The sequence below is a fragment of the Cygnus atratus genome, chromosome 11 (genome assembly GCF_013377495.2).
Source record: "Cygnus atratus isolate AKBS03 ecotype Queensland, Australia chromosome 11, CAtr_DNAZoo_HiC_assembly, whole genome shotgun sequence".
NCBI lineage: Eukaryota > Metazoa > Chordata > Aves > Anseriformes > Anatidae > Cygnus > Cygnus atratus.
The window spans coordinates 8631198-8656399 of record NC_066372.1 but is presented as its reverse complement, the minus strand read 5'-3'; the positions used below and the strand labels follow the sequence as shown (position 1 = coordinate 8656399).

At 39.1% G+C, this 25202-nt stretch overlaps 1 protein-coding gene and 1 long non-coding RNA gene across 36 annotated transcripts in view; one reads left to right on the top strand and one right to left on the bottom strand.

Moving 5' to 3' along the window:
- PEAK1 (pseudopodium enriched atypical kinase 1) overlaps nt 1-25202 on the top strand; it is a 119712-nt gene that overhangs the window by 60572 nt on the left and 33938 nt on the right. For 31 of the 33 annotated variants that reach the window (XM_035554184.1, XM_035554161.1, XM_035554170.1 and 28 more), the window contains one exon: nt 20887-24150. In XM_035554184.1, the coding sequence (XP_035410077.1) occupies nt 20999-24150 (3152 nt within the window). In that variant the 5' untranslated portion in view covers nt 20887-20998. Of the gene's footprint in view, nt 1-13321; nt 13402-16507; nt 18139-20886; nt 24151-25202 lie in introns of all 33 variants that reach the window. The other 2 variants (XM_050713097.1, XM_050713096.1) reach the window with 2 other exon arrangements.
- Nucleotides 1-25202, bottom strand: part of LOC118251703 (uncharacterized) — a 43333-nt gene that overhangs the window by 3550 nt on the left and 14581 nt on the right. Inside the window, exons 2-5 of one of the 3 annotated variants that reach the window (XR_004779910.2) lie at nt 7375-7831; nt 5784-5854; nt 4963-5031; nt 3690-3766 (exon numbers count right to left, since the gene is read on the bottom strand). This is a non-coding gene — a long non-coding RNA (uncharacterized LOC118251703). Of the gene's footprint in view, nt 1-3689; nt 3767-4962; nt 7832-25202 lie in introns of all 3 variants that reach the window. The other 2 variants (XR_004779911.1, XR_004779909.1) reach the window with 2 other exon arrangements.

Here is a 25202-nt window from a genome sequence, read left to right as displayed (position 1 = left end):
AAGGCTTCTCAAAGAGATGCTGGAGCAGGATTTAAAGATTTTGTGCAACTAGAATAAGTCCTTGTGAGGCCGAGAGCCTCAGAAAGTATCATCTGTCCTGCCGTGGTGCCTAGATGAAACTTGCTACTGTTCACCTGCTGAAATCTCTACTGACCATTGCTTCTGGGATGCAGAGGATGATAGAGGTACAACAGCTTCCTCATGGCTGCTTGCTCCATGCAGTGTTATCCCTCTGTGGCTGAATGTTTGGTGCTTACTGCTAATCTTCATGAGCCCATTCAATTTGCTAACCTGGCAGAAAACTCCTCTCTCTCCCCCTCTCCATTCACAGGTTACTTTGCTGCTGTTTGAAAGTTGAGTTGGTTGAAAGGTTGGTCAGGAGAAGAGCAGTCAGTACAAGAGAAGCAATGAGCGTACATGAAGGGTAGCATCTCCAACTAATTTTAGTTTACAAATGTCTTATGAGCATAAGGGCCTAAAGGAACTTATTTCTAAACAAAAAACAAGCATTAATAAAGATGTACAAGTAAATTCCTTCTTCTTTGCTTATTAAATGCAAAATATTTTCATAGTTGCACATCTTCTACTGATTACTTTCATATCTATATGTATTTCATTTTCAGATTTAATTCAGACAGGCATCTTTAGCGGTGGCTGCACAGATACCTCTGAGCAGCATTTAGAATACGTTTTTGCAATGTGGTCACATAATTGTTATTGTTCAACTTTCTGCATGTAATCATTCCTTGGTGCCTTGACGCTATTTCACTAGACTAACATGGGTAATTAGTGCGTAAGTACACTTAGTGCAGCAAGTCAGAAGTGTATAATATATGCACACAAAAAAATATTTTGTGCATGGAAATTAACTTTTTCAACTTTGTCCTGTGTACTTGATACCTTTTTAATAGAGCATAAATATACATTCTGCTATTTAGACAAGAATGTTTTATTTACTGAACTGCTGTGAAAATTAGTATTCTCTTAAGCATAGAATTTATAGTCATAGATTCTGTTTATTAACTGAAGATAAGTCTCAATACTCAGAGTGGCAAGATAGTTTCCTTGAAACTTTATTATGATGACTTTGGAAAAATAGCTGAGCAGCTATGTAAGTTACGAGCAAATCTACATGTCTACCTGTTTCAGCTGTAGCCATACACTGGTAAACCACACTGGAATTGCTTATATGTGGTTTCGTGTTAGTTAAGGTCAGCCTAGTAACTAGCTGCAATCAAAGGGAGTCGATAACTGTGCTCCCTCCCTGCCTTCCCCTAGGCCAGCCCTTCTGCTTCCCTCAGCCTGGGCTAGGGTAAGCCCAAAGAAAAAGGGGGGGAAGGACGGACACACGACATGCATTTCCTTTCTTCCTTTTTGGTTCCCTACAGGGGAGTTTGCCACCAATACTGGAGGCACAGCTGAGCAGTGGCTCATAACACTAAACACACAAACTGGGGAACTGTGACAGCTTCTACTGTGTTTATGTACCACATATCCACAATCTCCATTTAGCATGTTTATATTTCTCTGTTTTCAGCAATCTAAAGCTTATATGTTTTCCAAGCATGTTAAAAGAGAATTCAGCTATCATAACAAAATGTTAAAGGTTCAACTTTCAACAAAATCCAGGAGCTCTTAAAACTTTCTGAGTTTTACGTTGCATCCGTTTCATGAGGCCACTAATCCCACTATGTCCTTGCTTTCCCAACTGCCTCCCCTCATGGAGAAGTTAAAGCATGCATCTTGCAGTTCATGTTACGAAAATCTGTGTCACTTTCAGCATGAGCAACAACATCTCATAATTGTTCTGAGTTGAATGTTGACTGCAGGAACTGCTAACCCCCCCTCTGCAGCGACATGCCACTGGAGCAATGGCTCTTGTGTTGAGATGTGATTGGAGCACTCTAATGTTTAATGCATCATTTTAACATTACCTTAAAAAAGCCTACTATCGTGGTATGTTATTATCTCAGCTCTGCTGCAGTTGTTGTTTCTTATTTAAGTGTCCTATCTCACTTGAGATTTAATGTAATTAGAACCAGCCTGTGGAAAAATGTTTCCCTATCACATCTTAGCTGTTGTTCCAGTCAAGATGGTAAAGCAAATCAAACGAGGTGTAATGAAAATGATGGAAATGATAAAAACCATTTGCAAGAGGCAATTTTCCTGAGGGATATATAAGACATCAGTGCACTTTTTTTCCTCCTCTTTTGCTTTGTATTTCTAAACTGGTGTATGTATGTCTGGAATAGCTCCACTGAGATTTGTCTGACACACCTGAGAGAAGACTCGGGTACATCTGTTAGCATCCGACTTGACTGACCCAGGACGGAACCTAAAGTACCATAGCATTAAGCCCTTCTGTTTCCATCTTGCAGGAATTCCATCTTTGGAATTCCATCTTTCCATCTTGAGGAATTCACGTGTTACTTCTCTGCATATTTTACCTTTATTTTAGGTTTATAATTTTATTGTGAAATTCTTTTGCTTTATCTTTCCTCTTTTGTGCACATACCATTTGTGAACAGGCTTTTGTACCATCAGGATTTATTGTAGTAATCTATATTAACTCATTGTAGTATTGATAAACTTCAAGTCAGAGAGGCTTAATCTCAAGAGGCTCCATGTCCTAGAATATAGTAAGAAATGCAATGCTTTCAAAGGGTGATGGTAGGATTTTAAGTGCTGCTATTTTAGCTCACAACAGATATGCATCAGTGGATCAAGTGTGAGTGATTTAAAAAATATATACCTGAAAAAATTCTAATCCGTAAGTTTCTTGTTTTGGAGCTTTTGGTTTACAGAGCACTTGTGCACAAGTTCGTCTTTTCTGTTACCTTGAACTCCTTGGAACAGAGGGAAACAGTAATTTCTTCTTTCCCCATCCCCGATTCATTTTTTTGTAAAGAAATGATTAAATGCTTAGAGTACAAATGCTGCGCATGAATATTTTATAGGAACTTTTATAACATTCAACAGGGCAATGCTTCATGGCTGTCTTTTTCCAAATGCACATATAGAATACCCATCCTTTCTTGAAGCTACACTTGCTCTTTTTTAATTTGATCACAGATTGATAGGAGCTGTATGCTCCTTGGGGGCAGATGGGCTGCAGTTGTTGGTGATGACAGAATGCAGAGATCAGTGCCATGTTCCCTACTTCTCTCTGTTGAAACACTTGTGTTTAACATTTAGTAAGAATAAATTTTTTATGCAACATTTATGTTTAAGTTGCAGAAAATTACTGCCTAAGAATCTATTACCTGCATTGGATAAATACCTGATTCACTGCATTTATACTTGGGTCCTGGAAGAAAGAGAGTTGAACATCTTCTGCCTGAAATACACTAGAAAAACTGAATGGCCCTGGAGCACACACTGCAAACCACTTGGGGAATCCTCCAGTTAATGCAAAAAAAATGTTTTAGTCTCCACTTCTTCCTCTGCGTGTTAACTCTCAGTAATACTGTGTCCTGTGAATGACTAATAGGGCATATGAGGCCTCAAAGTGCAATTCACCCCTTTTGAAAAAGCAAATGGAAACTGGTATCTGTTAATAGCAGTATTTATCCCCTTGACATCCTTAAAGAATATTAATCTGTTTAAGCACTTGAGTATTTTAATGTGGAGGAGAAAAACTTCAGAAATAGGCATATTATGGTAGGGGGAGATACAGTTTTTTGACTTACCAAAGCTGAAGATGATAGATAATTTTAAAACTGCATTTGGAAGTTTCTTGCTCATAACGTTATTGTAACATCTTCTTCTTTAAAAATAAATCAAATAGATTGCCGTAATGAGCATGTGCTCACGTCCACAAATTTACTACATTAACTGTTTAGAGTGTTTATTTAAAAACTGGATTGTATTTTCTGCGTCTGAAGTTATTTATTGGAACTTTGTAACTATTATGGAGGTCTATATGAATGCATGTATTTTGGTAAATACTACACAAAAAAGAACCCCCTCAGCCACCCTTACCAGCCAAAGTGCACCCTTACCAGCAGACAACCGTCACTGCTTACATTCACCCCTGGCTAAAATTCTGCTTTGAACAGTTCAAGCAGTGTGGTAGTAATACGTTCACAGTGTTAACATAGACAGGTACAGCAGATCCACAGCTAAGGCAACCATGAGAATCATTCCTAATAAAAACATTGCTGTCAGCAAAGCTGTATAAGCTCACGTGGAGTCAGCTACAATAGGTATCCAGAATGTCTAGCTGGGCTTTCATGTATCATTGTTAGCTGTGTTCTGAGCTGTATTCTGGCTTCTATTAAGACTTGTCTTAAACAGTCAGTAGGTTTGCGTCTTTCACTGGGATAAGCTGTCTGTCTAAATTAATTTTTCCTTAGATTCATTACTAATACAGTTTTTTTCATTTTTTATCATAACTTACATTTGAGTCCACTTTTATCTGGTCATACATTTTTAGCTTTCTGACTGTGATACATACATTTTACATAGATAATCTGATATCTGAAGATCTCAGGAATATACTAGTGTACTTCATAATAGTAAATTTGTTCCCTTTTATATATGTGTATGCATTTATAATATATCCTTCTCAGCTTTTACAGTATAGAAAATATGCAGATAATATATGTGTATTTTCAAAGAAGTCATCAGTTATGAAAAATCTTAATTTTTAGATAGTGATTCTAATCTTTCCGAAATGTTTTGGGCACGGCAGTTTTTAGCATCCCTGTCATGATTAAAGAAGGAAAACCTAAAGAGACAGTATCAACGAGTAGTTGATCTTTGAATTAAACTTGTATACTTGCTATATTACAGTTATCCACATATATTACAATAAAAGGATTAAAGGAAAATAACATGATGTTGTGCTTTAGTTCTATTTGAGAGACTTCTAAGCCAGTAACACTTGAGCCACCTCTGCATAACCTGTGAACATGTTAAGTGCATAACTTGTGTACAGGTGTAAGAAAAGTATGCGCTCACCTGAGGTCTGTTTGAGTGTGTGTATCAGTAGTAATGCTGAAACTTGGTGCAACAATCCAAGGTTCTCATCTGCAAGAAAACAGAGGAATTGTCCAGTTGTTGCGGGATAACATATCAAATCGATCTAGACAGCTTTAAAAAAAAATTACTATGAGTAAACACACTAATAATGAAGTGTTTGAATGACATTCTTCATAAGGAAGATTGAAATTGGGCTTTATAAAAAAGTTTGACCTTTTTTTCCTAATTTCTCTTTTGAAGCTTTGTTTTTGGAGCGTGAAAATCAAGTGGGCACCAGGAAATGAATAGCCATATCAAGCAGTAAGTTTCCAGGGACCTTAGACTTTCATTTGTCTATGGATCATAGCATATTAAGGGTTCACAGAAATAGGAGGCAGAATTTATTACTTTGCCTCAAACTAGCTCTTCCATCATGCCTTATAAGATAAAACCCCTCACTCAAATAGTCAACTTGCTAGGGTTTCAAGTCTTAAAATTTGTTACTAGTGAACTACACTTCTAAAAGGAAATGCATTGGGCAAGACAAGGAATCTGTTTTTTTCCTTCTTTAGCTTAACACTGCAGACATTAACAATGATGTTCCCTAATTTCAGCAAGCAGCCATCTCATTATCTCTGTGAAGTCTCTCTTTTGCTCTTTTCCTTTCCAGTTCTTAGGTCTTCAAGTTTTAGTGTGTAATTAAAAGCGTACATTGGCTGACGAGTGAAAACTGGATTTTCAGCTGCTGCTGCCTGTAAAATATAATACATCGCCCACACATCCCAAGGCAGTGATTGAAGATCTCTTCTAATTTGTCTTACTGAAATTTAAGCGAAATCATCTGCTGAGTGTTTCAGACTATCTGCATGCATTACGATTGATCTGGGCTTCTCTGAAAAGAAGAATGTGAAAATAAGATATGGTTAATGTACTAGCCTTTTTATGTCTATAGAACAAGTTTAACATAGGACATTAGAGATACAGGCCTACAGTCTGTCTTCTGACTACACGATGTTAATTAGCATTATGAAACTGTCCTTTTGTTAATCATGTTGAATTATATCAGAGTTGGAGGAATTCTCTGCTGGAACAGAAGTGCGGTGTATATTGGTACTGCACTGCATTTGGCACTGTGCGGTGGGGTTGGCAGCAGAATGACAGTCAACTGGAGCAAATCAGAAGCTCCACTGACATGATGTGAGTGTAACTGGCTGTGCACCTGCCTCCTGACACAGCGGAAAGAAAAGGAGGGGGGTAAAACAGAGCAGGTCGGCTCTGCTAGGGTGGTGTCTGCTGAGTGCTTCAGTACTTTATAAAGTAGCATCTTGCTTTTGCAGAACTAGAGGTGAACATAAATGAGAGTTATGCAAGAAGCTTCTCCTTATAACCGGTATTTTCTGAGAAATGCTGTTAGTTTTTATGTTGCTTATTTCCATTTTTCTCCTTGCTCTACCGGTCCCTGCAATACTCTATGAAAGTAAGGGAATTATTTTGCTCTTTACAGAAAAAAAAAAAAAAAGTAGTGAAAATACTTGCATTAATATATATTTGGGAAATGTGCACAGTGCAGAGCAAATACACTTCAGTGAGAGCTTCGGTTTCTCAGCATGCTTGTATCAAGCCATGCAGCGGCCAAGTCCTACAACAACTGCATGCAGATGTGGTAAGCAGTTCATAAATATCCTATCACGGATGTTCATCATTTGTTGGGTTCGGGTTTTTTTCCACATACCACATTCTGGCATCAAAACAAAGTTCGGGTGCTTTTATTGAATTTGACATACTGCAATTCCTATCAAAATTGAGGCTTTGGAAGCACTATTAACATACCCAGATTCAACAAAAGGCTTTTTAAAACAGCTGACACTTTTCCGAGTGACTGTTATCTGAGTGATGATTTGAGTAGGGGGTACTCAAAGCAGCCAACAAAAGTGAAGTTTCGTAGTGATTAACTCTCCAGTTATGCAAAAAATAAAAAAAATAATGTATGTATACTTCCACAAATCTCTGTAGAAACCTGAGAAATGAAACCTTGAATCTTTATGCACATTAGTTAGACTGTTTGTTTTTTGTTGAATAACTGCCTGATATTATTGTAAAAGGGCTGTAAACTTGCAAACCGAAGGGTTTGGCCTTTTTTAAATGGCTTTAAAGATAAAACCCCAATTCATTGTCTTGGCAAAACCAGGAGTCCTCTCTTCCTCATATCTCTTTACATCTTCTTTCTAGATACTGAGTTTGATTTTACTGAGCTATGAATGGATATCTTCTGTTAACAAATACACAAAAGGCTAAATTCACATTTCAGATTTTGCTATGTTTTTCAGAAACTAAAATATGTGTTGTGTATATTATGTGGATTAGGCCTGGTTAGGTGATAGGTCTGAAGCTGATTGTAAGCAGGAGACTTACCACCTTGGCATGTGATGCCATGTATTGATTTTGTCCTAAAATTGGGCAAGTTTTTTATCACTAGTCTGAAAGGAAATAAAAAAATTACATGTAACAAACATTAGGAGAACAGTTAATTTAAAAGCAGATAAATCTACTGATTACATTGAAAAAGGGCTTGAACAAGTAATTAGTATTTACTGTGTACAACTGTAAACTGGGAATAAGCAGTATAGGCAGGGCTGCCTGACTTAACTGAGAGAAGCAAGCATCCTCAAAAGCTTGTGGAAGTTGCGACTGTTTATCAGCGGGATAGGAGTTGTAGACAGCAGCCTGGACTTAAAAGGACAGTGCCTTGACTCCACGTGCAGAGGAATCTATTTCCAGAGTACAAAGGGTTTGTTTCCATTGTGGTTGTCGCTGGTGGGAAACTCCAGGAATGCCGTCTTGTCTTCTGGAGAGCAACAGTCCAAGGGTGCTAATAACAATTCACAAAAGTCACTAGGGATTAAAGGTTTGAACAGCACTTTTTACAGAGAAGACTCAAGTGCTCAATTTGCTCATTTTTTTAATTTTAAAAAAGTCAAAGTAGAAACCAATAGCACTTTCTGAGTATAGTAGCAAAAGAAATGATTTACCACTGTTGCATAGCTGTTGCAATTACCATCATAATTCACCGTTTGACTAACAGTTGGGATCCCATGTACTGTTTACGTAATTAATTTCCTGCTGCCAGCATGTGTTATTAAGACAAATGTGAGCCCACAACCTTAAAATACACAGTACAGACTTTTCTGTATAAATTGCAAGGTGAAGTACTGCAGAGAGCATGTAGCCTCTTCCATGGGCTGTACTTTTGAGACCTGGCACACATCACTCTGTTGTGCGTAACGGTTATGAAGCACTAACCGGGCAGTGTGACTTGGATTCCCGAGCAATTCTCCTGATCGCATGGAGTATTGATGTCGTCTCGTGAGCTGTCTGTAGAGATGGAGCCCGGGACCTCAGCAGGGGGCAGCAGGAGAAGTGTTACTACTGCCTTACGACTTAGTGCCTCTTACCCAGACAAGGAGTAGGTCTCAGTCTCTCCGTTTCTCTTAGTCCACATTAGACTAGTTCTTAGTGTTGTTAATGATTTTGTTCAAAATAGCATAGTATTGCATGCAGCAGGAATAAAAGCTCCCTCTGACACAGTCTAAGAGGGCCAATAATAGCAGCCTTTCATTCTACTGGGGTTTGCAGTGGCAGACTGTAATTGCCCCGGGCTTGACGTGTTTTTTGTGAAACCCATCCCTGCGCAATGGTGGACACATCCTGGTCTTGTGTGGTAGTAAAGATACCATCATGAAACCTTGTTCGAAAGTTAAAGGATGCAGATGAAAGTCATTCTGCTTTTATCTGCAAATCCCTGTGGGTTAGTATTGAGTCATCTTAGTAGTACAAGACTAGAAAATTCACATTGTGTTTTTTTCTGGATAGAAAAAGCTTTGAATTTTAAAAACTCTGTCAAGCACAAGTAGCAAAATGTATGTTTGTCAATCAGCTCTTTTAGGAAATATTTGTCTTTAAAAAGAACTAAAAGAATTCCAGAGTACCATTTCTGAAAACAACCATTCCTGTTGATTTTCTTTCTCTTTCCTTTGATAAAGCTTGTTTACAGTGCTTTGGTTTTGTTGTTTCATACTGTGCCCTGACCCAATGAGTGAGCACTGGCTAGTTTTCCAGCTTGCGATTTTCAAGTGTGATCAGCAGCCTCTTAATTAGTACCTGCGAGCTCTGACAGCAATACTGTTCATAGGTGGAAGGAACAGCTAAGTGGGCACCCTGGGCTTGCAGGAATGCTCAGAGCAGTGGGAAGGGGGCGGGGGGAAGGAGGGGGACGTTACCTTGATGTACTCTGGCTGCAGTTGCTCTCTGTGACAACCTCCCCTGGTTTTTGAGTGTCGGAATTCAGCTGTGGTTGCCTATTCCTGCTGCCCACAAGCAGGTGGGTTCTTAGGGTATGTTTTGCCTGCATGACATCCGTCTTTGCCTTTCCTCCTCTTACAGTGTTGGTGTAAAGATTATAGTGGTTTACATAGTTGATAGATTTACACCTCTGTCTTTGCAAATGAAGGCTGTTTGTCTTCACATGGAGTACAATAAGCAAATTCCCTAGCTACAAAAAAGTCTTTGAATGCAAAAGAAAAAGCTAATACAGAATTTCTGTTAAATTGCCTTTCTGATTCTGTTCTTGATTATATTTAGTGATGCCTTCGCTGCATAGATCCTCAATGCCTAGATTATTTTCAAGTATGGAATCAGATTTTTGTGGACTAAAATTACTGGTTTTTGTTTGTTTGTTTGTTTTTGATTTTGTTTTCCTGCATGATATCATGTCTATTTCGGTAGCCTAAAAACATGAGTGCCGACTGTTAGATGCCCTTAGTCATGCTGTTAGGCCTTTTCCTTCACCATGGGGGGATACAGCTGCATCACGGAGCCCCTCTTAAGATGTCTGGAAAACTCAGGTATTGTGGACTTCAAAATTTTTCAGGGGCTGGTGACTTTGCTAACCCCTATAGTGAGACTGAAGAGCATAAAAATGACTGGGTTCTTCACAGTGGTCCACAACACAATGTTTTACATGAATTAAGGTATTGATTTGCTTGGCTTTTGGGCCTGTTCCTCTACACTGCTGTTACAAGCGTAACAGGATTTTAAACTGGTGAATCATTTATAATGTAGGTAGTTGTATTGGATACTGCTACGGTAAAACCCATTTTGGTACCAAACGGTGAAAACAAGCAGAAGGCTCTATATTAGCAAAAGCCTAGTTTTGTATGTACAGCTGAGTTCTCTGTGAGAACCTGTGCAAACGCAGGTAGGGAATAGCATCTCTTCGTACCCCTGATACTGCTTTGCAAGCAGGATTGTGTGGTTGAAATTTATGCAGGGTAATGCACAGAGAAACTGCAGGGAACAGAATCCTGGTCTTTGTTATCGTGGAATGCTGGGAAGGATCAGAAATCCTAAAATACAGTCAGACACAACATTTAATCATATATTTTTTTAAAAATCAATTCTTGTTTTTTGTGAATGCTAAGAAGTGCACAATTTTACTATCTATCTGCTGGTTCCTTTTCTAACTAAAATTTCACCTGTGATGGTGCTTTTTATCCCTAATAGCATTCTCATCAGTAGTTGCTGATTTTATGGAGATAGATTCTAGGCAAAGGATAAGAATATCTAAGAGTGCCTAGGAATATCTATTGTAATGTATCGTTGTTTTCTTTTTAACTTCAGCATTAGTAAACAACGTTTAACCTTCTGACTTAGAGCTCGTCACTCATTTCACTGCTGTGTCTTATGACTGGGGATTAAAATTTACTGCATTCATCATGTCTGGTGAAATGGTATGTTGGGATGCGTAAATGACATGCTAATTAGAAGAACGGTCTGAGTGAGAATGAGCTACTTGAACTAGCTTTGATGACCAGAAAATTACCTGTAGCTAGTTTCTCAAGATTATCAAAGAAGTCCTCAAATTAGAGTGTTTTTCTTTGATCATAGATGCAAGGAACAAGGCAAAATGACTGCACCAGGTGGGAGGAGATGGTTACTTGGGAATGAGAAGCTGAAGGAGTTTTTACAAAGATTCAAGCCCTTTCTAGCCACCTGCTGCACCAAGTAGTGAATGAGATATAGTAGGTGGTTTATTTTCATCTGTATTTTCCTACCAGAAACTAGTAATGTGTATTTCTTCAAGAGTTAAATTGCTTGTAGAGAGAAATCCCTTTCATACAGTTTCTGTCATCTTATCCTGATTTTTCTGACCTATAGTATGACAACATTCAAAGAGTACTCATCTTTTACAAGGCTTTCATCTGGCTTCCTTACCTTTGTAATTACCACTATCTTATGTATGCATTACTATGGATTTGTATGGATCGTTGCAAGAGACATGCTAGAGTTGCATACAGTTACTTGACCCAAGTAGTATAGCCTGAGGTCTTTGTTGCCCCATATCAAACATGAAAACATAGTCATAAAAAATAGAAATGAACACAAAAAATGTTTCCAGGGCTGAGATATAAGCCTGACTTAAGAGTGACAAAACAATGAGGGGGGAAGGAAGAGGCCTTACCACTGAGAGATAATGGGATGTTAGTATTCTCAAAACATGTAGTTAACTCTAGCAAAATAGTAGGAATTGATACAAAGGGAAAGACAGAATCATGTTGCTACCCAAGAGGTTAATTTTGAGAAGAGCCTTGCCAAAGGAAGGCTTAAACAGCTAAAATCCTAAATGAGACGTGACATACAGAGGTGGAAACAGTGCGTGGAGCAGATTGGATGAGAAGAGCGGGGATCTTTCAGATGATGTCTAGGATTCTGTGGCTCTTCTGTGCATCAGATCTGGTGCAGGGGAGTGGGAGAACTGGATCTGTGAGTGTGAAAAGACTGACAGCTGATGTATGATTTCATGAGACAGAGAACTCGTACACAGCATAGAAACGGGAAGCGCTCTGCAGTGAATTAGTGCTGGCGGTGCTCTGGCACCCTGACTCCAGTGGTGGTTGTGTCTGTCACACTGCCGAAATTTCTGAAATGGACAATAAAGGAACAGTCTGCCACTGCAAGGATTTTCTTCTTAACCCAAATAGTTACGGCTTCATTCAAACACTCAGATTGGAAGGTTTGAATTTACCCCATCTAATAACGACTGTCTCAGCATCTGTATAAATGTCTAATCCTTTTCTGAATCCAGCCTACCTCTTGACCTCACTGCCATCTTGTTTCAGAAAGCATTTTATATGGAACTATTTTCTTTTCACGAGTTTAAATATGCTGCCTCTTGGGTTTGTTGCTCTTGTTTCATGAGAGGCTAAACGGGAACACCCAGTCTATCCATTTCACTTAATACGTAAAGCTTCTCATCTCTTAACATATCTGTGTGTGGTTTTATTCTGATTTTCTTGCACTGAAAGCATGTAATCTACTGGTTGTTGTGCATATTCTGTTGCACCATTTGCATGCCCTGCAGTTAGTGATTTGTGAGAGCTTCTTAAAAAATAGAAATAAAATACTGTTTCTCTTTTGCCCATTACTTCCTTGTCTGGCAGGAAGATGAGCAAGTTTTCTTCATAGAAGTCATAAAAAGAAATGATATCCCATTCATCCTGTACTTAGCTCATTTCTGTACCATTGTGTGGTTCTGATAAAGGACCACATCATTTTGTGTGTAGCTCAGCCACTTCAACTTTCTCCCCAGTTGTTGGCTTTACCCAGTCCAGTCCCACTGAGCTGTTGCTCTTAATTTATCCATTATTTTTAATATCTTTTTTTATATATATAATGGCTGATAGTGTTTTATTTTTAAACTTAATTCTCTCAAGTCTTTATTAAATAACTCAAAAGGATCTTGGGGAGGGGATTGAGATTGATGGAGAGTAATCATCTGGCTTCTTTCTCTGTAGTGTGCTTTATCTTCTGTATTACAGCTGACCTCTCACACTGTGGCTGCAGTCCACTAATAACAAATTATTTATCTTCTGATACTGCAGTATTCTGTTTGTCTTTGGGGACTTTTTCGTGAGTATCATAACGCTGATAGGTTTTTGAATGCTGTTTTGTATTTTGCTAACCACTAGTTACATTGCTAAACTCCAAGTGATACCTGGTTGGCACTGGTGCGTTTTGCTGCATCAGGGTTCTGTGTGGGGATCTTTGGAGCTGGACGTAGCAGTAGTGCAAGGCAGAGAGTTTTAAGTAAGTTGTAGTTTCAGAATTGATGGTTTCAATACTATAGTAATAATGCACACTGTTTTCATTCTCATGCTGTGCTCAGGAGAAGGTTAACCACAACCGTTACCAGGTTTTGTAGCTGCAGCAGCAGCGTAATGTTTTTCAGGTAGTTCATTGTTATATATTGTGAATACTCACATTCTGTAGAGGTTTAACAGTTTTGTAATATTTATTCTTCTAGATACTTTCATGTGCTTAAACAACTGACCAAAAAGATAAAAGGGCAGGATTTGAATTGAGCCTAGGAAGAGTAATTCAAAGGTAATCACATGATGGAAGGTATTGTCATACTGACGCGTTCTCAGAATGCTACGAATGGCTTGATTCTCATAATTTTGCTTAAACAGAGTTGAGACAAACTCAAACCTGGGGATATTTTTTCAGTTACCATTATCGAGCTAGTATCTCTCAGCTAATGTACTTCTGTGCTTATCCTTAATTTGCTAAAAGATCTTGGAATGTTGTGCATAGCCCTTTTTAGGAAACAAGGTAAACGAAGTATTTTACAGATTGACAGGTCTTAGCGTTTTTACTGGAGGGATGGGCATGGGGGGGGGCGGGGTGAATCTAGTTTGTGCAAGTAAAAAGTATACCAAAAGAATATACTCTGCAGAATTGTCTAAGTGATAACCGGTCACTAGGGACTTAAGGTATATTAATGATAACAGATTATTTTTCCAAAAGGAATTACATTTTTAATAGTTTTCTCAAGGTAAGAATCTGTTCTCATTGGAAGTTAGAAGAGTTCATATTCAAGTGCATGTCTTTGCTGGTCTACTGGGCCTCAAAACTAAATGTGAGAGCTTGTCCTTGTTATAGTTTTTTTGCGTTGTCAATGTGATGATGCAGAATCTAATCAGGTTACTTGTGCAGATCCTGAGGATATTTCTTGCCTTTTCCTTGCTGTATGGCATTATCTGTTTGGGTTAGGTAAATTGTGAAGCAATGCCTGTTTTATTCTGAAGCATTACAGATTGTCTAGCCTTAGGCAGGTTTTTGCTGCAGTTCATTGGTTATTTCTATGATGTTTTTTCTTAGAGGTTTTAGGTGGAAAAAAACATATTCAAGGGTTTCCTTCACTCACTTGGTTTTATGAAATATTCATGTCATTTAAGCACTCTTTAACTGAGAGATAATACAGCATGGGAGCTTAAAAACAGAAATAGTTCCAAGTTGTTTTCCTGATTGTTTCATGCTGTCTTGCAGCAATTTTGCAACTTTTTTATTTACAGAACTGTGTTTAGCAGTGATTCTGTTGTCTTCTCCATCCAAAGCATGCCCTTTATGTCAGCAGCATAGTACGTTGTGCTGCAGAGCGGTTCTAAAGTAAGTTGGCAACTTTATAGATTATATGGACCTGAAGTTTAGGTCACTGCCTCCTCAATATCCACTGGAAGATTTATTACGTTTTCTGTAGGACTGTGATTTTATGGTGTTGGACTGGTATCAGCGCTCAAAGTTCTGACTAAAAAAAAAAAAGTATCTGAAACAAAATTTCTTTTTTAAGAAAAATGATAATGACGCTTAACACTTCTGGAAATGTCCATCTGTGCTGCCTGCCATGGCACAGTTCTGGCTTGTTACAACAATGATCAGATATGTGCTGTATACTGGTCCAATTAGTCCACTTTCGGAATAAAACCGTGGTAGATCACAGTGCCATTGCTTAATTTCACGTTCTTTTCTGGCACACCTCTTGAGAAATAAGTGCTGTGACTGAGCATGGTGCCACACTTAAGAGGCAGGTAATTTGGGTTCTAATCTTGATATTCCACCAAATTAGGACTTCAAGTGAGACCTTGAGTCACTGTTTCAGGCTACAAAATCTGTATTGTTAAATGCTTGCCCACCTTTGTGAAGTTCTGTGAGATCGGTGGGTGCACTTCTCACACGTTTAAACATCGATACATTAAGTTTTATTTCCAAACTCTGCTGTAGTACTTTTTTAATAAGATTTTTTGCTTGATTTGACTTTCATTAATAACTGCTGCAAGATTGTTCAAAGCACAGTGCTTCTGGGCACTGAATGTCAACAAGTGTGTTTCTCAACATGCCTGCAACTTGGGACCATAACTTCTCTGGCTGTGACTCTTCTCTCTGTGTTACATTTCATGTACCTAACAGATGTTGCAGTTAGCTTCACTTGGGATTTGTTCTCCTTTGAAGTTGAACAAAGGATGTAAAATATGAGAAGGTTATTTGTTTCTTTTTAGGTTGTTTTTTTGTGTGTTTTGTTTTCTTTTCTTTTTTGGCATGAAAGACAAAACCTAATTGGCACGTTGCATTTGTAGTCCCAGTTATCTGTGCTAGATGTATTTGTGGATCAGTGGCCCTGAGTCAGTACACATTGACACTGTCTGAGAGATGAAGTGTTTCCACAGCCCATTGCCACCCAAGCAGGACAGTATGTATGAAGTTGGAGCATTTCAGATTTGGGTTGGTTTTGTTTTTTTCAAAAAGTTTCTTAAAATGTTTTTGATTATATTAAAAAATAAAAATATAATAATAATAATAAAAAGATCAGACACCGACAAAAATAACCATGATTTTAGTCTTGTTATGTTAGACTTACACTATTCTTCGTGACAATCAGTGAGTGTCCAGATGCCTATAAGTACTTCAGACAAAACCACGAAGCCGTAGTGGTTTTGTGGTGTTTAGGTGCTCCTATATAGGAAACTAGGCTGGATTGCCCATGGCTGATTTTTCAGTCTGAGGACATGCCTGTCAATGGTGAGAGGTTCGTGGGTTGTTCACTAGCAATTTAATGGGCTGTTGTCTGTTAAGAAGGCTAATCAATGCAATTTATTCTGCAGCATAAAAATCGTAGGCCCATTTTCATGAACAGCAATGCTGAAGTTAAATGCCTTTTCCTGTACCAAGTATCTAGTGATCTAAGAAGAAACCAAAGAGTGATAGAATTACAATTACAAATGATGAAATGCACACTTGTGCATATTGCTCAGTAATATAGTAGGCATTCATTTAAGGGGAGTTTTTGCAGCATACAGCATTGAAAACACATGTCTAATAGGTGCATTCATTTTAATACGCTCATTCATTGAGCAGGCCTGATTAATTAGTGCGTGTCACCATCTGGTACTTACTGAGACTATTCATTTTTAAAATGTTGAAATTGTAGGGAATGTTGCACACCAATTAAGTTCCTTTTAATTGGATTATGTTAGTATAAAGTATTACTGGCGAAGGCCTTCATTGTGATTCAGCCAGCATGCATCTAAGGGAGACCCGCCAGCCTGAAATTACTTAGAACAAAGGGAAAATGCCTGAAATGCATGTTTATTCCCATCTTGGTGCACTCAACAGAGATGATGTCAACAAATAATACTGCTGCATTTCTGTGCAGTTTCCTGACATGAGGATGCCTCTGCTGATGACTGCTTCAGCTCTGCACTGCAACTCTGAACCTGTCATCCCCTAACTCTGACCTGGAAAGTGAAATATCAACAGGGCCAGACTGAGCCCTTCTGTGTGCAGCTGTGTATCTGCTGAAACAAGAGTGTTGTTCCTCATTTATACAAAGAGTGATTTAGCCTATAAAGCTGATAAACTAACTGTGCTGACTCAACCACCTAGTGAATGAAGTATCACGATCTGCTGGCTGCAGCACCACGTTAGGAGCCGAACTTGTCTGTCTGTACTTGTTCCTGTTACTGACTCACTTGGTGAATTTTAGTTGCTTAACGTCATTGCACTGCAGTGTTTCTGTGTATAAATTGTGAATAGGTATATTTATCAACTTGCATAAAAAGCTTTGAGATGCAGGGTGAAATGTACCACGTGTTTACTGTTAACACTTTAGAAGCCTAATGCAGTTTTGTATTTAACATCTGAGGTTGTTAGTGCTGAGATTGAGTATCTTCAAGTAAGTTCTGTTGTCCAAACTACTCATTTCAGAGGAGCGAGCGGCTCCTGCAGAGTTAGCAGTTCCTTAGCAGGTAAATGGGCTGTCATTGGCTGCAGGGAAGCTACAGAAGAAGAGATACCAGGAGCACCGTTAATCCCAAGAGATCTGATGTGTGACTGCCTGGATCTCCTCACGACCTCCTTAGTTTTGAAGAGCAGGGCAAGAGTCTAGAAATGAACAATGTCTGGATATCAGGGCCAAAGATTTTTTCTTTGTGAATTTGTGTGTGCTTTCATTACCTTCAATGGACTCTGCTGCCCCCTATCCAGCTGCAGCTGTCGTTAACAGCAATGGAAGCAACATCCTGAACATGTGAAGAATGTTTGAATTTTTTTTGTATTGAAAGATCTCATTCATTTCACTCATATTCACTTCTACTGTCGTTATCACTCATAGGAGTGATTATATGGTTGAAACAGTAAATGTGTTTTCTTTAAAGGCAGAGGAAAGCATCAGAAAAATCATTTTTAGTTGTACAACAATTAAAAAAATGCTAGATTTTTTTGGAGAGTGCAAATACCTGTTTAGACATATAAAGGTCACTATGAATTTAATCTGTTATAGTAGACTGCTTCTGATTTCAAAGGATGAAAATAGTTCACTGTTGTTTTTTTTTTTTTTTTTTTCCTTAACGTACATTTCCTATTGTTTGAAGATGCATATTTCCTCTTCGTTACAGCTGCAGGCAGTGTAAAGCATGTTACAGGCACTGCTCATCCTGGAAGTGCCAAATCCAATTGGAAACCTGTCTGTAGTTTATAAACCTGAGAAGTCAGTGACTCATGCCTGTTTTGCAGACTGTGTCAAAAGTCATGTTTAGAGCATGTTGTTGAGTTTAAACCATTTCCATTTGGTGCTGAAATGCAAAAGATTTAAAATATCTGTATGCATCTTATGTATTTTCTGTCTGTGTATTGATACATGCCTGCATTTACACACGCATGTCTGTGTGTGTAGCATTTGAAGTTCAGTTGCTGCATTAGTACTCCTGGGACATGAAATGTACGTTTGCACAGAACTGTGACTCTGCCGTACTTCGACTGTGACTGGAGCCTTGGGTTGTGGGTCTGGTAAGCCTCCTGTAGTTCGCAGTCACACATTTTGTGTAGCACTCATTTGGGTTAGAGGAAAACTGATCCGTACTGGTGTGTCTGAGCAAATGGGAAAAATGCAAAGTACAGCTGGTGGTAAAACATGAAAATGTTTTCATGTGGCAGTGTGCAATAGAGTGCTTTCTCATTTTACCCCAACCTTATTAGCAGAAAATGCATAGCCTAGAAGGCCATAAAACTGTCTGTTCTGTGGTAGGATTTAAGTGCACTTTGTGCCATTTCTAAGAAATAATATCACCCAGTTAAATCTTAAAAACTATACACCTGTGCACTAATCTCTTTGTTTAAATTGTCTGCTTGGAGATTTTCTGTAATGGAGAAATATATTTTCCAAGAAAACATTTATTTCAGCTGTGCAACTTTTAGTGCAAGTTTTCTCCTTTTAGTTGTTAACATGAAAAGAAGGAGTTAACCACAGTATAAAATTCTAGTATTCTCTCTTTCTCTCTCATATTTTAGGAGAATTACTTCTTAATGTGATTTTTCTGGTTACAATGCACAGGCTGACAAAGTGTTGAACCAACAAATCTTGGCAAAGATCAAAACAATGCAAAGGCCTTTTACTCAGTGTATATTTAAAACAGAGGCTGAAGTTTGGGCAGAACTCTATCTGGCAGACTTTCTATCTCTTAGGTCATACAAAGAAAAAGCTTTTGGCACTGACTTTTTGGCAAAAAGCTGTGTCTGGAAACATATTCAGTCAGTGTATGAAATATGATAGCACTGGTACCATGACTGTGTCTGAATGTACTCTGTTATAATACAGTTAGACTTCAGCCCCATCTGGTGTTGGAACAGAATTCCTATTTCAGAGTTTTCCAGCGTAGGCTAGCCCTTTGCCAAAACACAGAGCAGTACGTGAGGAGACTGAGAAAGTCAGACAAGTGTCAATTTTACTAATGATTTCTATTGTTTGCTCCACTAATGAAAATCAGTTGTGCCCGTGGTGAATTCCAGCATAAGTGTCCTGCTGCTGAGTTACTAACCTCTGGCTTTATAGAAAGCTGCATCTTTAACTGAGTGGGTTTGGTATTACGCTTTCAATGTACCTTTGTGAACAGCACGTATGTTTTCATCCAAAGCCGGTAAAAATGTAAAATTACTGATTTATCAATGCCTGCGTTAGCAGAACCAGCAACAGACAGCTTCTTTCACCTCGGTAAAATGTCAGATCATTTCTGAGTTATGCAACAATGATGAAGAGACCAGAGTTGTGGTTTTGGCTTAGAAGGCTTAAAATCTTCAGGCATTAATTCATAAAACTCAAATCTGGGATACTCCAATGACTGTGAAGTATAACAGATTCATGCCTGATTCTTACTCAAGGTTGATCATTTCAGGAAAAAAGACAACTCATTTTGAAATAGATTTACAATTATATTTCAGATGTTTCCGGGGGGGGGTTGTTAGGTGGAAAAGCTACTTGTGAAACAAATCAGGAACTAAAAGTCATCCATAGCTTTGTTTTGAGGATATAAGAATGGTTTATTGCCACTATAGCAAGCTAAAGAAGAAACTGACTTTCTAGAAAGGCTTCCCCAGCATTTTAGCTGATTTTTCAGCATAGAGTCCAGCCTGTCTTGTCAAACAAAGTATCTGTCTAGTTATAATTTGACTCTGCTGAAAAAAGTGCTTAAATGGCAGTTTGGAATTGGTTGAACATATTTTGCCACTTAAGCTCAGCTCATTCAACATTTGAAGCTAAAACAAGTGATCTAAATTGCATTTGATAGAGTAAAGTATATTCTTTTACTTTCTTGTCACACATTTAAATGGTTATTTTGAAGACAATATGCACTAATCCTTGGTTTTATGTCCTTTTCCTGGCATTTGATTTATTGGGCAAAAATTAAGGTCAATGGTCCTGAACTAGTCAAGAGAATTACTCTATGTTCTCAGTCATTGTCATTTTTCTCTCTCTGCTCTGAGTAATATAGGGCTTCACTGACAAAGTTTTAATTCTTTATGTCCGAGAAGAATACTTGCCACATTTTTTTGCATTTCATCTAAGTAGCGCTGTGGTGTAACCTGGCAGGCAGCTAAGCACCGCACAGCCCTCACTCACTGCCCCCTCTCCCTCTGCCTCACAGTGGGATAGGGGAAAGAATTGGGAGGGGAAACAAAAGGTAAAAACTCATGGGTTGAGAATAAGACAGTTTAACAGGACAGAAAAGGAAGGGAAAATAATGATGAAAGAATTTGCAGCACAAATGGTGCACAATGCAATTGCTTACCACCTGCTGTCCAATGCCCAGACTGTCCCTGAGCATCATCCCCCCCAGGTTTTATTGCTCAGCACATGGCATGGGACATCTCTTTGGCCAGTTGGGGTCAGCTGTCCTGGTTCTGTCTCCTCCCAGCTCCTTTTGGACCCCCAGGTACCTCGCTGGCAGGGCAGAACGAGAAGCTGAACAGTCCTTGACTCAGTGTAAGCACAGCTCAGCAACAACTAGAACATCCGTGTGTTACTGGCATTATTCTCAGCCAAAATCCAAAACATGGCACCATACCAGCTACTAGGAAGAAAATTAACTCTACCCCAGCTGAAACCAGGACTGTAGTTTTGTAAATTTAAGTAAAAAGAGCTTAAGGCATCAGCAAAAGGCTACTTGGTTATTCTGAGTTGTTGTTAGCAGCATTCAAAAAGTACAATGATCATCCTGTTTTTTCCCCATTCTTATCCTCCTTCTCTCTTTTGTGTTTCAGATTGATCACTGCTTAAAACAGTAGCCATACCAAGTGAACAAAGAGGAAACACATGGATGAAATTCTGACCATGCACTGAACAGCACAGCATCAAGCGCAAAGCTCTGGGAAAATGTCTGCTTGCAACACTTTCACTGAACACGTCTGGAAACCTGGTGAATGTAAGAACTGCTTCAAGCCAAAAAGCTTGCATCAGTTACCTCCAGTATCTGAGAAAAAAACCCTCTCGCATGGCAATCTGAAAACCAACGCAAACCAAAGTAACAGCCATCGTGGTGGAAACAGAGGAAACTTCCGACCGCCTGTGGCAAAGAAACCCACGATAGCTGTGAAGCCCACCATGATGGTAGTAGATGGGCAGGGTGTATGTGGCGAAATCAGCGCGCCGGATCATTGTGAGAACAAATCGGTGCCCCCAAGCTGGAACCGAAACAAAGCTGTCTTGAACAAAAAAACACTGAACAATAATAATGAAGATGAAATCGAAGGTTATAGCCATGTTCACAGGCCTTATGGCAACAACGATGGTGTAGGTAAGATACCAAATAATAATAATAATGGACTGACAGAAGTTTTGAAGGAGATTGCAGGTTTGGATACCACACCTCAGCTAACTGGAAATGAAATGAACTCGAGAGAAACCTTCTTGGGAAGAATAAATAATTGTTATAAAAGATCATTAGAAAGAAAGATCCCTCCAAGCTGCATGATGGGTGGAATGAAGGATTCACACAGTAAGCATGTTATTCTGAGTGGAAGCACTGAAGTAATAAGTAATGAAGGTGGGCGTTTCTGTTACCCAGAATTCTCTAGTGGAGATGAGAGTGAGGATGACACGTTTTTTGGCAGCATGCAGGAAGAGCATGAGAGCTGGGATGAAAGTGATGAAGAGTTGCTAGCAATGGAAATTCGTATGAGGGGCCAACCTCGCTTTGCTAATTTTCGAGCTAACACCCTGTCTCCTGTTCAGTTCTGTGTTGACAAAAAATGGAACACCGTGCCCCTCAGAAACAAGTCTCTTCAGCGGATCTGTGCGGTCGATTACGATGATAGTTATGATGAAATTTTAAATGGTTATGGGGAAGAGACTGTGATTCTTTATGGGCAAGAGAGCATGCAGAGCATGGTATCTTCTGATTCTACGTCTCCTGATTCTTCGTTGACAGAAGAGTCTCGTTCTGGAACAACCAGCAGTTCTTCACAGAAACTCTGTAATGGAGGATTATCTCCTAGTACTCCTCAGGACATCAAATTGATCGAACCAGAATATGAAAGTCTGTGTGTTAGTCAGCAAGTGAAGGATGCGTCAAAGGCTTCCAGAAATGTCCCAAAGAGCCTAGAAACCCACAAGGCAGTCCTTGCTCTTCGACTGGAAGAGAAAGACGGCAAAATTGCTGTACAGACTGATAAGCAAGAGAATAAAAGTTCTTCAGATGTTACTGGTCAAGCTGTAACTATCAACTTGGTGCCTGTGGAAGAGCAAGCTAAACCTTACAGGGTAGTGAATATGGAACAACCAGTTTGCAAGCCATATACCGTAGTGGATGTATCAGCTGCCATGACCAATGAATGTAAAGAGAGTCCAACTGAAACCTCAGAAACCAAAAATGCATCATCTAACCCAAGTTCACCAGTAACTCCAGGCACACCTATTACATCCTCAGCAGCATCACCTGCACGAGTCAACACTAATCTGAAAAAATCCAGTGCAATCAGATATCAAGAAGTGTGGACTTCTAGTACTAGTCCAAGACAGAAGATACCTAAGGTAGAGTTAATTGCTAACAGCTCAGGACCTTCTGTTCCTCCCAGGAAGACAAGCCACAAGTCAGCTCCTACTTCGCCTACAGCTACAAACCTTTCCTCAAAAACTATCCCAGTTAAGTCTCCAAATTTATCTGAGATAAAATTCAACAGCTACAATAACGCTGGCATGCCGCCTTTTCCTATTATCATTCATGATGAGCCCACTTATGCTAAGAGTTCCAAAAATGCTATTAAAGTTCCTATTGTAATCAATCCAAATGCATATGATAACCTGGCTATCTATAAAAGTTTTCTAGGGACCAGCGGAGAGCTATCTATCAAAGATAAAACTACCAGTGTAATAAGCCACACATATGAAGAAATAGAAACAGAAAGCAAAATGACTGAAGCTATAGGGAGCAAACCCAGTGAATTTTCCCAAGTGAAGGGGGTAACTAATAACACTGAATGCAGGCTGGGTTCTGTGGCTCAGAAGGTCCAAGAGTTTAATAGCTGTCTCAGTAAAAGTCAGATATCACCACAGAGAAGTCATAGTTCTGACCACAGCTCCCCATCAAGAATTCAAAAGACAACCCAAGAGCCAGCAGATGTGACATTGGAGGCTTCCGTTGGCAACAGCAGTAGAGAGAATGCGAGCACGGTGCTTTCACAGATTGTGGCTTCCATCCAGCCCCCGCAGTCTCCGCCAGAAACGCCTCAGTCTGGACCCAAGTCTTGCAGTGCAGAAGAACTGTATTCCTTACCCCCTGATGCAGATGCTACTAAAAACACGCTGGTACGACCCAAATCTCTTTTTACATCACAGTCTGAAATAGAGCCATCCAAGACAATGGAAAACACAGCCGTTAAAATGCAGAAAGATACACTATCACAGCCGGTTGCCACCCATTCTCCAAAGCCAGTGAGAGGCACCCCAAATACGACAAGTCCCAAAACAGAGCAAGCACCACCATTTCCTCCTCCACGGTCCACATCTTCACCCTATCACGCAAGTAACTTGTTGCAAAGACATTTCAGCAACTGGACCAAACCAAATAGTCCCACCAGGTCAACAGAGGCTGAGTCAATCCTTCATTCGGAAGGTCGACGAGCTGCTGACGCAAAACCCAAACGCTGGATATCGTTTAAAAGCTTCTTCCGCCGCAGAAAAACTGATGAGGAGGAAGACAAAGAGAAAGAGAGAGAAAAAGGAAAATTGGTGGGTCTTGATGGAACTGTAATACACATGCTCCCTCCTCCTCCAGTTCAGCGTCATCAGTGGTTCAGCGAGGCAAAATCAGAGACCAGTGAGAAGCCATCAATTGTTTTCATGTATAGATGTGAACCAGCACAGACTGAACCAAAGGTTGACCAGCAATACAAGAGTGGAGTGGAGTCTGCTATTGCTGATGCACTAGCAAAAGACAAAGGAGAAATACAGGAAAAGTCTCCGGAGAGCTCGGAACAGAAAATAATGAGCCATTCATCACCACCTCAGATTCCGAAGAAAATCCCCAGGTAATCCGCTTGTCTTTTTATTCATTCAGCTGTGAACTGCACTGTCTGTACTACCAAAAAGGGAAGAAATCAAGGGGTTTTATTAAGTGTAAATTTTTCTAAATATATTTATTTTAGGTATCTTAAAGTGTATTCTAAAAATCTTTGCTTTATATTGGATATCAGAAAGAATCAAAAAAGATTACTGGGAATAGTAACTGCTATTTGGAGTTGGTATTTGCAGGTTCATTAATACATTGTGATAGTCATGTTCCATTGAATCAGATTTTCCTGAATTTCTAGTTAAAGAAATAGTTCTTATGTTATAGAACTAAATAATTCCTCTGTGGAAATAGAAGGCTACTATTTAAAAGAAGAATAGAAGTTAAAAGATCTGTGACGCATAAAGGTGGTGTGCTAACTTTATCTCACATACCCATGAAAACAAGATAGGCTAATTAACTTGATGCTACACTGCAACATCACTGCTGCACTCCTAAAATAAGCCATGTGAAAAGTAATAATAGAATTAAATTATCTATAAAATAATAAATCTACATTTTGCAAGGCCTTTAGTAATGAATATACTCTGCCCCCTAACAGTACTGGATTCAGCAGAGCCCATTGCTCCATTTCTGCCTGACTATTTTGTTCAGTGATTTCATTTTTAATATTTTTTAAATCATAATTTGCTAAAATCATGTGTTGTTTTCTGTAGGAATATTTGGTCAGATTGTTTATCTTACTCTATAAATTCCAGGTAGTTGAATGTTTTAGGTCTTGGTTTAAAGGCCTGTTTATTCCATTCTCAAGGATACACATGCTTTTTTGGTTGTCTCCAAACACAAAGAAATATGCTTGTTCCAGATACATGTTGTTTTCAACGCACCACAGAGTTCCTACAGTGCATGACAGTGTATAACCTAGGGTACTGGAGATATTCATTGCAGGCTATTGTGTGGGCATAGTATGCATTTCACTGAGTATAGACCACAGCTGTAGATGTATTAGACCAGGTCTTCTAAGGTTATTATACAGACTGATTCCAAAATAACTTCAAATTTGCATTATTT